A 14,733-nucleotide genomic window follows, 5' to 3' on the forward strand; every position below is an offset into this window, starting at 1 on the left:
AGTGTCTTTTTAAGGTGGCGCTAATTAAAATATATAGGATGCATTTCCAGGCACCACAATAGTCGGTTTAGGTTTCTCGACACCAGTATTTTTATTTAGAGCAACAATCCGAAATTTTTTAAAATTCGTGTCAGTACTCCTTTAAGCTTCTTGTGCTTCGAAAGGTAGTCTCCACAATAGACTCATTCAGAGCTATAATTTTTCACCATGAGACGCACAGGAGGAGTAGAGTAAGAGCAAAGCACAAGAACTATCCGCGCCGAATGAAGTGTGAACAGCGCACCGAACGCGCGGCCAGTTCACGCCGTCTGCTGCCGACATCTAATATAGACAAGCGCATCCGGTTACCGATAGTTTTGCTTTTGTTTTCTTTGACAATCCATATTTTGCTTTGCCACTGGAGCACCACGTTCATGCTTTCCAATGATCGCAACTGGCGCAGCGCAGTTTCTGTGGCAGCAGCGTGCGTGAAGCGAGCGCTCATAGCTCCCTTATATAGTTTTCATCTTGCTTCCATCTCCGCCGTGTTATCAGCGCCTAGCTGCGATGCGAACAGAGGGCGGATAGAATAGCGAAGCTCTAGTGCACGTGCGTTAAGTCACCCGAGAGGTGTTGCTGTTTCGAACTCAATCGGTCTGAGGACGCGAGAACGAGCTCTCACTGCGCCGTCTCTTACAACGAGCATCTCGGGTGCTGCGCGCGCCCACTCGGTAGCTCCGCGCTCGTGGCCGCTGCAGTGACCAAATAATTTCAAAATTAACGTGTTCAGTGCCGGCGACACCTTTTTAAATACCTGCTGACCTTTTAATAAAAAGAAATTCAATCCTGCCTGCATTTTATACACTTGCTGGGCAAGAAGTCGGAATTGCCCATACTTGCCTAAGGTTCTCATTGGAGGGGCCGTAACTATTAGTGCAACGATATTATGCAACATGTTTTTAATGATTGTGAAAGCTGATGCAGAGGAGGATAAGTGGACAAAGTTTAAGAAATTTAAAAAATGGGTTTTTTTTTAATTGTCGTCAGAACTTTTCATTGTTCGGTGTTTTCTTGAACTTAGCCCGATCATATCTCTTTACTGAAAAGTTATATAAATACAAGATTTGGCACTTTGGTAGATAAGCATGCGAAGAACGTAATGCAGAATTTTTGTCGCTCTGCTACGAGGCTTTTTTGAGATAAAGACCTTCAAAGTAAAGAAAACTTTGCCGATTGGGCCAAATTTGAGGTTTTTTATAAAAACATCTACCTTACACATAAAAACTAAAAATACCTGAGCAGAAGCAAAAACATGCGTATATTTAGCTAAATAAATTTCAGCTACCTAACTTTAATATATTTTGTGCAATTCATAACGAAAGTTGGCCAAAACAGCAGAGCGGATGAGCGCTCCACTCCACCTCTTCGTCATTATTGATTCCTGTGGTTCGAAAAAATTTTTGGCGGCAAAACAAATTGCGGATCTCTTCTTTCCACTCATCAGGCAATATATATAAAATTTTGAAATAAATTTGAGAGGTCGACCAGCCATCGTTTGTTCGATCTTACGTGGAATCACCCAGCACACGTGATCACAGCTCATTTACTTGCGCAGTAAGGCGGGAAGTGAAACGGAAACCGAGATGACAGCAAAAATAAACAGCAAAATAGCAGCAAAAAGCTTCAAGGAAACTAATCGGACTTATGCGTAGGTTACATGCGTACAAGAACTCAGGTGATCTATTTATTTGTTATTTAGAGCCATGAAAGGTCCACTGATGCAGTTGCCTTTAGCGATAGCCGCAGCCTCATTGATGATGCGCGTATTATCCTGGTAATGCCTAGCTAAAATCCGTGTGTTCTCGAATGCTGGAGCGCATCCGCATTGGGAACAATGAATTGCAAGAAAACCCTCAGTTAAGGAGACTCTGCCCACTACATGACATTCTTCTAGGGGTTTTTTACGAAGCAGTTTCAAGCACTTGCGTGGCTCCGTAATAGAACAACTACTTGCCGCGCAGAAGGCAACGAGCTCGCTAACTCTGTCGTGTTAAAAACAAAAGCATATCTGCATAACTCATATCGTTTTCTTTTCTTCAGCTGGACGGCTCGGTCGAATTGTGGGACCTAAGAGATAAATTCTGCCTTTCTAAGAGCGTTGTCACCAACGAAGATGGCCCAGAATCCCAAGCGTACACCCTGAAGATGCCTGCGTATTCTACAGGTAGAGTTTCTTTCTCTCAAGCGCACTTTGAGAGTATCTATCTATCTATCTATCTATCTATCTATCTATCTATCTATCTATCTATCTATCTATCTATCTATCTATCTATCTGTCTGTCTGTCTGTCTGTCTGTCTGTCTGTCTGTCTGTCTGTCTGTCTGTCTGTATGTATGTCTGCCTATCTATCTATCTATCTATCTATCTATCTATCTATCTATCTATCTATCTATCTATCTATCTATCTATCTATCTATCTATCTATCTATCTATCTATCTATCTATCTATCTATCTGTCTGTCTGTCTGTCTGTCTGTCTGTCTGTCTATCTATCTATCTATCTATCTATCTATCTATCTATCTATCTATCTATCTATCTATCTATCTATCTATCTATCTGTCTGTCTGTCTGTCTGTCTGTCTGTCTGTCTGTCTGTCTGTCTGTTTTTATTTATTGAAATTGAAATTAATGAAGGAGTTGTCACCATTGCTTGGTGACGGCTACCCCTTTCCACATAGTTGTTAGGATAACAAAATAAATTTAAATATATATATTATATATATATATATATATATATATATATATATATATATATATATATACATATATACAGTCCTACAAGTTTAAGAACTCAGTAGCCATCGCAAATATTATTGGCTTCAAAAAAACGCTGGAGCACTTTCATTGCTTTACGGTTTATCCTAGTCGGCCATGGGCCTAGTATTTTTGCTAAGGAAAACGTTCGCTCAGAGTCCAGCGTGTGAAGTTCCTGTTCGAGTACGTTGTCTATGCGTGTCGTGCTTGGGACATTCGAGCAACAGATGACGCACATCCTCGTCGTCGTGGCCGCACGAACATGTTGACGATGTTAACGATGATGCACGATGAATCCGAAATAAGAAGTGCTTTGTGTAAGCGGTTCCGAATCTTAGGCGATGAATGAGTGTGTCGACACGTCTTGGGAGCTGGGGGTCTAATTGGCACTGAAGGTTAGGGTCAACAGCGTACAAGATCGATTATCTATCTATCTATCTATCTATCTATCTATCTATCTATCTATCTATCTATCTATCTATCTATCTATCTATCTATCTATCTATCTATCTATCTATCTATCTATCTATCTATCTATCTATCTATCTATCTATCTATCTATCTATCTATCTGTCTGTCTGTCTGTCTGTCTGTCTGTCTGTCTGTCTGTCTGTCTGTCTGTCTGTCTGTCTGTCTGTCTGTCCGTCCAGCCACCCATCCACGTCGTGCTGTCGTCGGGGTCCATTAATTGTTTCATTGGTTAGTGTGTATGAGAATATGCATGGCAAAGATGAATGACATGTCATGATATGAATGGCGTAAATTAAACGGTGCGTTCCTCGTAAAGCATGGCATGACATGCATGCATGAGAAAGATGAATGATAGGCCATGACACGAACGGCGCAAGCTTTTGTCATTCGTGCATGCATCTACGATCATTTATATACCATGCTAATGACACCGGTATATACAATGCTTCACTTGTCATTTATGTTCGCCGTACAGTAATGTTACGCCGTACCAATTTTAGTACGTGTCAACTTAATGACACGGTCGCAAGTGCCCCGAGACCGTGTAATGTAAATCATGTAGCACATGGCATGCATCTCATAATTTTCATGTTACGACCTGTCATTTATGTTCTTCATGCATTCATGTCACACCATACCAAGTTTGGATTGTGCCCTTTTAACGAAATAGCCGCGAGAGCACCAAGACCGTGTCATGTAAATCAGGTCGCACACAACAAGCATATCATAACCTACACGTTACGACCTGTCAGTTATGTACTTCATACATTATGTCACACCATACGAATTTTTGTATCTTTCCGTAAACGAAATTGCCTCGAGAGCACAAATTCGTAGGTGTCAAGATAAATAAGGCCAATGTGACAGACGTTAATTAAGGAATGCTGCGCATTTAAAAGACTAGGTTTGAGTAAGCTTCAGCGTCGAAGTGGGCAGGAAGTTACTGCCCGCGTAAGCGTGGATGGGCGGCTGGAGAAAACAATGGAATATCGAGCTTTTTCGGGACAAGCCCTTTGGTTCCTAGCGGCGTCCTCGGCCCGTCGGATTGCCCAGCTGACGCGTGGGATTCGCACAACCGAGGCCGCCGGATTCTCTTAATAAAGTTTAATCCTCCTGTGGACGAGCGTGCTTGAGAGCTTGCTTATGCTCGCCCCAGTGAAGCGGATCTGTCAACGGTGTGTGTCCGCTTTGCTTGTGCAGGAATTTACCGTCGGCTGTGACAGTGAGCCAATGTATTACAAGCTCGAGGGCCGAGCGTTGTTGTCAAATTGGCGAAGAAAGATTTTGTTTATCTGCTATCTGAAATTGTGTGCCGCTTCCAGGCGGTGGCCTCCGTACAATAGCTGGCAGGGACAACGCGCAGCTTAGCGTCGGATTACCTTGTCGCGTTTGGCGGTGAGTGACGTGAGAGACGGTAGTGCTAACATAGCGGTGTTCGTTGAAGAAGTAAACTGAAGTTGAAGAAGTTGAAGAGTGACGCGTGTCTCCGGGTATTTTCACTTGTTTATGGCGTCCGCAAAAGAGGGAGAGGTAAAAAAAGAACATCTGCCTAACTACATTCTTGTTGTTGTTGTCGTTGTTGTTGTTGTTTGATGACTGATAAAGTGTGAGAGGCTTGACTGTTTAAGTAGTTTCTCTTTGAAAACATGCGAAGGTAGGTTTCGCCAGAGCCGGCTATTCCCAAATCATAAAAACTATGCTCAATTGACAAACAACTAAGGATAGGGGAAAACGTCATCAAAGGCTCTATGCATGAGCTCAAGCGTACAAATAATGTTTCTGTGGGCAGAGTACAGAACATATTGCCGCGAGTCTTATATTTCATGAGTGTAAGCTTCACCCACAAAGACTGTGGGCAACGCGCTGCGCAGGCCTCGCCGCGATGTGTAGGAAGCTTCGCGATTGTTTTGGAACAATCTGTTGAGATTGCGCGCCGCACGAGAATGTTCCAGCTTTGTCGAGAGATAACGCCGCTACCAGCGTTATCGCTGGAAAGTTCGATAGCGCCTGTATAAAAGCAGACGCGCTTGACTGCTTGTCAGTTGATCGACGGACGACGCCCTGTTCGCCGCTATCATTGTACAGCGTGTATTGCTGTAGTTCTAGTTCTCATTTTCCCGGCCACAAGTTCGGCCAAATAAACAGTTTCATTCTGAAAACGCCGACTGCTGTCTTCGTCGACGTCACGACCACGTGACATCTGGTGGAGGTGCTGCTTCATGATCCGGACACCACCGCGGAGCGCTGACCCAAGCCCAAACCGCGAAGAAGACGGGCCTGCGCAGCGCGTTGCCCACAGTCTTTGTGGGTGAAGCTTACACTCATGAAATATAAGACTCGCGGCAATGCCCCCCTCTGAAAAAAGTATCGGGACGATGCTTTTTTCAGAGGGGGGCATTGCCACGAGTCTTATATTTCATGAGTGTAAGCTTCACCCACCCGGAAGAAGACGGGACACTGCGCTTCTGCGTTGACTACCGGCGCCTGAACAAAATCACGAAAAAGAACGTGTACCCCCTCCCACGAATAAACGACACCCTGGATCGACTTCACAACGCGACGCACTATTCGTCGATGGACCTCAAGACCGGCTACTGGCAAATCGAAGTCGACGAGAGAGACCGAGAAAAGACTGCCTTTATAACACCCGACGGCCTCTTTGAGTTCAAGGTCATGCCTTTCGGTCTTTGCTCGGCACCTGCGACGTTCCAGCGTGTCATGGACACCGTACTGGCCGGATTGAAGTGGCAGACGTGCCTTGTGTATTTGGACGACGTCGTCGTATTTTCCTCGACCTTCGACGAGCATCTCCGGCGGCTTGAGGCAGTACTTCAAGCAATCAAGGCCTCTGGACTGACCCTGAAGCCAGAAAAGTGCAGATTCGCGTATGACGAGCTCTTGTTTCTGGTTCATGTGATCAACAAGTCTGGAGTGCGCCCAGACCCGCGGAAAACAGCTGCCATCGCCGACTTTGCGCCACCCACCGACAATAAGGCCGTGCGCCGATTTCTCGGCTTATGTGCCTATTACCGACGCTTCGTCAAAAACTTTTCACGGATCGCCGAACCACTGACGCTTCTCACGAAGAATAACGTGGAATGCAGGTGGGAAACGGCGCAAGTGCAAGCCTTTCAAGAACTTAAACGACGCCTGCAGACACCACCCATACTTGCGCATTTCGACGATTGCGCCGATACGGAAATACACACCGACGCAAGCAGCGTAGGACTCGGTGCCGTCCTTGTGCAAAAGACTGACGGGCTTGAAAGGGTTATCAGTTATGCTAGCCGGTCACTATCCAAGGCAGAAGCAAACTATTCCACAACAGAAAAGGAATGCCTTGCCATTCTCTGGGCTACGTCAAAGTTTCGCCCCTACCTCTATGGCAGGCCCTTCAAAGTTGTCAGTGACCATCACGCCTTATGTTGGCTAGCTAACTTGAAGGACCCTTCAGGTCGTCTCGCACGATGGAGTCTGAGGCTTCAAGAATTCGATATTACCGTCGTGTACAAGTCTGGACGAAAACACTCTGACGCCGACTGCCTGTCTCGTGCCCCCGTCGACGCGCCGCCGCAAGACGACGACGATGACTGCTTCCTCGGAACTATAAGTGCCGACGACTTCGCCGAAAGGCAACGGGCCGACGCGGAACTGGGGGGCCTTATTGAGTACCTCGAGTGCAAGACCGCCGTGGTTCCGAAGGTATTCAAGCGAGGACTGCCGTCGTTTTTCTTACGGAACGGCGTTCTCCTGAAGAAGAACTTCTCGCCACTTCGAACCGACTACCTTCTCGTCGTGCCCTCATCATTGCGACCAGAAGTCCTCCAGGCCCTGCACGACGACCCGACGGCTGGACACCTCGGTGTTTCCCGAACGCTCGCCAGAGTACAGGAAAAATACTACTGGCCACGCCTTGCTGCCGACGTCGCCCACTACGTTAAGACTTGCCGAGATTGCCAGCGACGGAAGACACCGCCGACTAGGCCAGCGGGACTTCTGCAGCCAATCGATCCACCTCACCGGCCGTTCCAGCAAATCAAATAATAATAATAATAATAATAATATCTGGGGTTTAACGTCCCAAAACCAAGCTATGATTATGAGAGACGCCGTAGTGGAGGGCTCCGGAAATTTTGACCACCTGGGGTTCTTTAACGTGCACCTAAATCTAAGTACACGGGCCTCAAACATTTTCGCCTCCATCGAAAATGCAGCCGCCGCGGCCGGGATTCGATCCCGCGACCTTCGGGTTAGCAGCCATTACCATAACCACTAGACCACCGTGGCGGGGCGTTCCAGCAAATCGGGATGGACCTACTGGGGCCGTTCCCGACGTCGACTTCCGGCAACAAGTGGATCGTCGTAGCGACTGACTACCTCACCCGCTACGCCGAGACAAAGGCCTTGCCCAAAGGGAGTGCCGCCGAGGTAGCCAAGTTCTTCGTGGAGAACATCGTCTTGCGTCATGGCGCCCCAGAGGTCCTCATCACAGACAGAGGTACCGCCTTTAGTGCGGACCTAACTCAGGCGACCTTGAAGTACAGCGAGACGAGCCACCGCCGCACCACCGCCTACCACCCGCAGACCAATGGCCTCACCGAGCGTCTAAATAAGACCATCGCCGACATGCTTGCCATGTACGTCGACGTTGAGCACAAGACGTGGGACGCCGTCCTTCCGTATGTGACCTTCGCTTACAACACGGCCGTCCAAGAAACGACGCAGATGACGCCATACAAGTTCGTCTACGGAAGGAGCCCGGCGACGACGCTCGACGCCATGTTACCCAACGTCACCGACGAAGAAAATGTCGACGCCGCCGCTTACTTACAACGTGCCGAAGAAGCTCGACAGCTGGCCCGCCTGCGCATCAAGACCCAGCAGCACACCGACAGCCGTCGCTACAATCTTCGACGACGCTTCGTCGAGTACCAGCCCGGCGACCGTGTCTGGGTCTGGACGCCAATACGACGACGCGGACTGAGCGAGAAGCTTCTTCGACGATACTTCGGACCGTACAGGGTACTTCGACGTCTCGGCGCACTCGACTACGAGGTTGTCCCCGACGGCATCACGAACTCCCAGAGGCGCCGAGCTCGACCCGAGGTCGTGCATGTGGTGCGCCTTAAACCGTACTATGCTCGTTAGCGCACCTGAGGACTCTAATGTTTGCTTTCTTTATTACTTTCCTTTAGTATTGCATGTATTCATGTTCTGTTTTTAAGCATCGGGACGATGCTTTTTTCAGAGGGGGGCATTGCCGCGAGTCTTATATTTCATGAGTGTAAGCTTCACCCACAAAGACTGTGGGCAACGCGCTGCGCAGGCCTCGCCGCGATGTGTAGGAAGCTTCGCGATTGTTTTGGAACAATCTGTTGAGATTGCGCGCCGCACGAGAATGTTCCAGCTTTGTCGAGAGATAACGCCGCTACCAGCGTTATCGCTGGAAAGTTCGATAGCGCCTGTATAAAAGCAGACGCGCTTGACTGCTTGTCAGTTGATCGACGGACGACGCCCTGTTCGCCGCTATCATTGTACAGCGTGTATTGCTGTAGTTCTAGTTCTCATTTTCCCGGCCACAAGTTCGGCCAAATAAACAGTTTCATTCTGCAAACGCCGACTGCTGTCTTCGTCGACGTCACGACCACGTGACAATATAATGCGGTAACTCACAACACCGCGGATAACGTCCCCATACAACTATTTTAAATGCGAATGCATTTCTTAGTCGGGCTATGTCAGGCTTCCGGCGTTGTCCGCGCGCCTTTCCGCTCTCACTCCCTCTCCCATAGCAACAGCTGCGGGCGCGCGCGCTTATTCTCGCCTCTAGCAACCGGAGCAGGTGGTGCGGGCGGAGTAGCGGAGAGTGAGTGGAGTGGAGGAGCGCGCTCTGGCGTGTGAGGGCGCTCGCATCGCGGGAGCTCGGCGGAGCTCCCGCGTGTGTGGAGAGAGTGTAGGAGAGGGTAGGTGCAGTGCTTCGCCGCTCCTTCTCTCGCCGTTCGCTCTCTCTCCTCCCTGCGCCACCGCCTCAATGCAGTGCGTTTGAAACGCGTTTGTAGTGTTTGTGATGCCTTGGCACAGCCTGAAAACAGCGCGTTCTAAACGCGTTTGTGCTGCATTGAAGGCGGTGGTATAGTGCCTAGAATATACTACTAGTGTGCCGACCGCGGGCGTCGCGATGGCACGGAGAATGATGCCTTCCACCGGCGGCCACCAGACGGCGATAGCCGTAGGGACCATGCTATGCCGAGCGGCGTCTCTAGCCGACGCGCGCGCCTGTGAGAGACGCCGCCGACGGGCTGTCCCAATGCAGTTTTGCGCTATACGGAACGTTGGTTGGGGTGCAAAGCGTAATCGAAGGAATGTGATTTCGTAGCACTAACAAGCGATCGTACGCAGAGTTATCATTAATACGCTGCGCGATACCGGCTGTTTCTTCGAAAAATTCTATTATATGCGACACATGACTACAAATGTTAAATTCACGGCAATTTGCAGCTAATTTACCTTACATTTACTAATGATCTGTTTATTTACCTAAGGACACATATTTTACTTATTATCCATTTATTCAGCTAACGACACATTTTACTAATTATCTATGTAATCACCTAACGATACTCAGTGTAGCAATTATTGAAGTGCTTCTCACAAACGACAGCCGCCGGAGTTAGTCTTCGATTTGTGCTCTTTATATTATTCTCCCACTCGGCTAAACTTAATTAAATCTCTGCGTCCACAGAAGCGCTGAATAATGAGAACCGCTCGTTGTTTGAGCGGTAACCACTCGTACAATATGGGACAAAACAGGAGCTGTCTTTAGGCCTCGTTTTCTGCGACCACATCGCGGTTCTGTGAACGGAAACAAGTGCGAAGCGCGCGCACAGAAAAGAAACCTCGCAATGACATGCGGAGACACCATAAGCTACTGGCTCGAAAGCGACAACGCCCCACAAGTTTACAGCAATGGAATATTTCTTAACTCCGTGATCACAACCGACTACGTTTACGAACGGGCACGGCCGCTACATTAAAAAAAAAAAAACGCGGCCGTGGAACGGGCATCCGCAGAGCAATTCAGCGACGCGCGTGCAACGCGCACGCTTGGCTTGATGCGCCGCTCGGTTAGCATGGTCCCTAAGAGTGTCGCCGTCTGGTGGCGTCCAGTGGAAGGCATCACCGTCGGTGCCAGCGTCTCCGGAAACCCTCGGCGGTCGGCACACTAAGTATATTCTAGGCACTATAGCGGTGGCAACATCCCTGAGGTGATTACGAACGCACGTAAGAAGCGTTCGTTGAAAAAGGCGCCCAAAAGGGAGACACTTGAGCGCGTCGATGTGTCCAGCTTTACGCCATTAAAATTACTACGCCGTGTACTCTCGGCGCAAGAAATGCATTCGCATTTCATCACGATTCCCTTCGGGGAGGTGGGGGCATTTTTTTCATGTAATGTTTCCGTTATAAAATAATAAATAGTGTGATATTGTTATTATAATAATGTAATAATATATTTGTTGTATGCACGTAACACTTAAATAAATGACAACCAACGAAAGGGCTGGGATTCACAGATACCTTACATAAAATTAAAAAAGTTCTGTAGAGTAACGCGAATACAAAACTGTGCATGCGGAAATGCGTAGTCACACTCTGCTCGATTCCATGCTTACTTTGAGAAAGCGCAGAGTGCAAGGAAAAAGCTACTCCAAGTAATCAGTGCACATTTACAATGGAAGCGCCATAGAAATGAGCCGTCGTTATGGCAGCTCACTGAAACTTCCGCACTCTCCAACTTGACATCTTGCCTAAATGCATGGTGCCCACAGAAAGCCATGCCTCTAGCCGACGCGCTACAGGTTTTGTCTGCCGATGTTAGCGCGCTGTTAGCGACACGATCACCGTAACGCGTCAGCAACTGCTGCTGTAGCGTTAACTACACTGGCCGAGGTGGAGCAGTTTCGCGTGGCAGTCCGAGAGCCGTGCTGCGCAGGCGCGAGGAGCAGTGACGTCGCATGGCACACATCTGGCGCACCAGAGCGCCGCCGCCGCGCGCGCCTCGCCGGTATGCGCGTTCCAGAGGAGTGACATCATAGCCGCGGCAGACGAACTGGCGCCGGCGCGCGCCCAGCTGTGCGCCTCCGTTGCGCAGTGGCCGTCTGACGCTGCGCCGGGGCCGCTTGATAGCACCTCTAATTTTGCACGCATGCGCAGGCGTATCAGTGGGGTATGCATATAGCGGGGAGGAGAAGGAGGAAAAGAAAAACGGAAGGACAGAGAGATTAGCCAGTTGTCAGGCCGGCTGGCTGGCGTTTGCCAGTGCGGTATGGCCATGGAAAAGGAGATCGCAAATGCTGCTAATCGATGCAGAAAAGCGGAGAAGCTTGACAACCAGGAAAGCTAAGAATAATCAGCTGAACCTTAGCCAACGCTACGTGTATCGTGGCGTAGCCAAGCTAAGCCACTGCAATTTCTTTTACTGTGTCTAAGAGCTTGCACCATTTTCTTACATTTAGTACGAACTATCCCATAAAATTTGAAATTGCTCTGCTGCATTCCGAAACGTGACAACGTCGCGCGTGCTCTCTGCAATGCGCCCAAGCTGAAACTTCTTGAAATGAAATTCATCGCAATTTAAAGTACCTCTTGACATACCCTGCTTACCGTCGCTTATCCAAGCCGCACGAATGACCTTAGCGTTCTTGTTTCCAGCGTCCCTCTTCGAGACGGACTGCCACTTCGCCAAGATCGTGGACGTCTGTTGCTGGACACAAGGCGAAATGTTCGTAACGTCGTTACTTGATTGATCCCTTGCGCGACTTTGCATGCATGCTGGACGTGGCGGTGGTTGTTCATGTGCGTTCGTTGTGCGAATTTATCTGAGTGCCTAACTAATTTACCTGTGTATCTAACTAACGCATTTGGTTGATAAACAGAGGAAGTACTATTCAAACGCAGAAGCGCGCTTCGTTGCAATTTCGCCAAATTACGTTTACTATACAATGTCTTGAGTCGCACGCATTATTACGCCTTCCTGCGATGCACTTTCACTGTCTCGATTTGTGTACATGCTTCAAAAGGTCACGCCAAAATTCATACGTGCTTGTTTTTCGAATAGTGTGAGAGGGGGTGTATTGAAATAATCGGCATAAATGTCGTGAGCCGTTCGTTTGTTTGTGCCTGGTTTTCAATACAGAGGCAAAATGGGCGCATCTGGCGTAGCAGGCGCACTTTTACTGTCTACAATAGGTCGAGAATACGCCTGCTTTCATTGGTCAGGTCCTCGCAGTATTCAGTCTCTGGTGCCAATTAACGAAATTCAATTTGTTTAGTTGTTTCGCTTTTGATTGCCCGGCCCATACACATAAAAGCACAATGTGTTGAAAACGTCGAAACAAGAAATTGAGCTTAGAAATGTCTGACCCGATTTTACGAATTTAAAAGAAAGAAGAAAATCGATACGAAGAAGAAATCGAAAATCGATACGGTGGGAGTTATTGGTATGTCTGGATTTCACTTGACGTGATGCAGATGGCATCTAACATGCTCAAAAGAAGCTTGCCACTGACTGACCGAATAACTTTACTTGGTCCTGAGAAGGTGATGGCCCCCTAAGGGGCCTCGTCTGCGGGCTGCGGCCACCACGGGACCGGGAGTTGAAACTCGGCGGCCAGATCGTGAGCCCTCTGGATGGCCCGAAGTTGGTCGTCCTCGTGGGGACTTTCACTGCCGTGAAATAACACAAGGCGCATTCAATGGGACTGTATCTACGATACTGGGTACGCAGGAAATCATGAAATGATTGTAATAGAATATCGGCAAGCAGAGTCGCTTAAATGGAATTATCGCATAAGCACCACAACAGCCTGTAAGATGTTCAGCATTAAATTTAGGATTTGTGAAAAAAAGAACATTTTGTTAGGCGTCTTGAAAAAAATCATCCCATCTTTCCATAAGCTGGTTTGTCGAAACACCTCGTAGTATAATCGGCAATGGAAGCCGTTAAAAGTTCGTTTCGCAGAAGGGAAAAAAAATTGAAAAATCTTTTAATGCCCGTTTCTGACAGAAAAAATGTATTCGTAGAAAAGCATTTCGCGAGGATTCGAGCGAGTGATAATTGCTACATTGCGGACTGCAAGGTCCCCGACATTGGTTCCCGACGTGCGCGATTACTGGTACTTGCTTCATGGTACTTCATTTTTCTGAAAACAAAGTCACGAGGCTGTACCATTCTACGTCTTGTAACGGCCAGTCTCGAACGCAATGCCGTCTGATGGAGAATCGCAATAATTCACGTCACTTCAAATATCGTATTTGCTTGCGCACTACCAATACTCATTAGCACAAGATAAATTCAGCTCTTGTGGGCTGCATTATGGATAATGTTGGCTATTGCTCGTTAGTGTCGGCTAAAGATGGATAAAAAATTGACCGCGTATCTGCGTGCTTCGCTGCAAATGTCGTCGAAAGACGATAGAGGCGCTGCGTTAGAGTTAACTCTACGCTGCGTGAGATATGGACGCCATCTGGCAATACGTCGGGAAACATGAGCTTGTGCAGAGGGCACGGAGGAAGGAAAGTTTTCTTTCCTCCGTGGCAGAGGGCTTTGGTCGGCGTGCATGGCGTCGCATTTTCAGCGCAGCTTAAGAAACTAGGGTCTTTAGAATTACGTATCTATGTATTTTCTAGTAAAGGAACGCACCACCTCACACTTACCTATTAATGTTGCGTCTCAGATATGCGTAATGTTTGCATTTTGCTCGACAATGTACACAAGTATGAACCTAGCCACCAGTTCAAGATGGCTGGGCTTTCGGCAAGTGGTTCAACTTTGGCCGGGTGGCTGAATCGGGCGACAGGCAGACAAACAGAAAGACAGACAGGCCAAAATTTCTTCGTTTAAGTTCCCCAAGAAAGACTATCGTCTTTAATAATTCCTTAGGCTGCCCATCCACTGTTACGACACCAACGCTTTCTTCATTCATCATCAGTCCAGTAAGTGAGTTGTCTGTTAATTTACCACCCTCCTCTTTCCGATACTTTCAGGGGCGGCAGTTCCGACATTGCGATACAGCACCGGACCACGCAGAGTAAGCGCCCCATATATATTTTTTTTTTCACGTTGCAATATTGCACACGCAACTGACAGCAGCTGCATGTTGCACATGCCACTAACAGTAGACGTCAAATGTGCTGCTGGTATACACGTCACGAGTTGCTGTCCCCACGTGACTTAGACCTATGTCAGTTTGTGTTGATACGTCACTGTGAAACCGCCTCCTCGGTATCGAAACCGGTAGCTGGTTTTTTAGGGTACCGGTGTTAAAAATATATTCCATGCGTTCCGATCCACCACGATAGTCTTTTTAGTGTTCTCGATACCATTGTTTTTATCTAGAGTAACAATACGATTATTTCTAAAATTCCTGTCAGTACTCATTTAAGGTGATTCGGAAACTGCAGACATTCAT

At 47.9% G+C, this 14,733-nt stretch overlaps 1 protein-coding gene across 1 annotated transcript in view; it reads left to right on the top strand.

Annotated features, from left to right (window-relative positions):
* The window catches only part of LOC125758652 (cytoplasmic dynein 2 intermediate chain 1-like), a 48,788-nt gene that overhangs the window by 6,325 nt on the left and 27,730 nt on the right, over window positions 1-14,733 (top strand). The window contains exons 3-5 of the mRNA XM_049416077.1: window positions 2,080-2,203; window positions 11,975-12,044; window positions 12,879-12,939. Of these exons, the coding sequence (XP_049272034.1) occupies window positions 2,080-2,203; window positions 11,975-12,044; window positions 12,879-12,939 (255 nt within the window). The remainder of the gene's footprint in view (window positions 1-2,079; window positions 2,204-11,974; window positions 12,045-12,878; window positions 12,940-14,733) is intronic.

This window comes from Rhipicephalus sanguineus, chromosome 5 (assembly GCF_013339695.2).
Source record: "Rhipicephalus sanguineus isolate Rsan-2018 chromosome 5, BIME_Rsan_1.4, whole genome shotgun sequence".
Taxonomy (NCBI): Eukaryota; Metazoa; Arthropoda; class Arachnida; order Ixodida; family Ixodidae; genus Rhipicephalus; species Rhipicephalus sanguineus.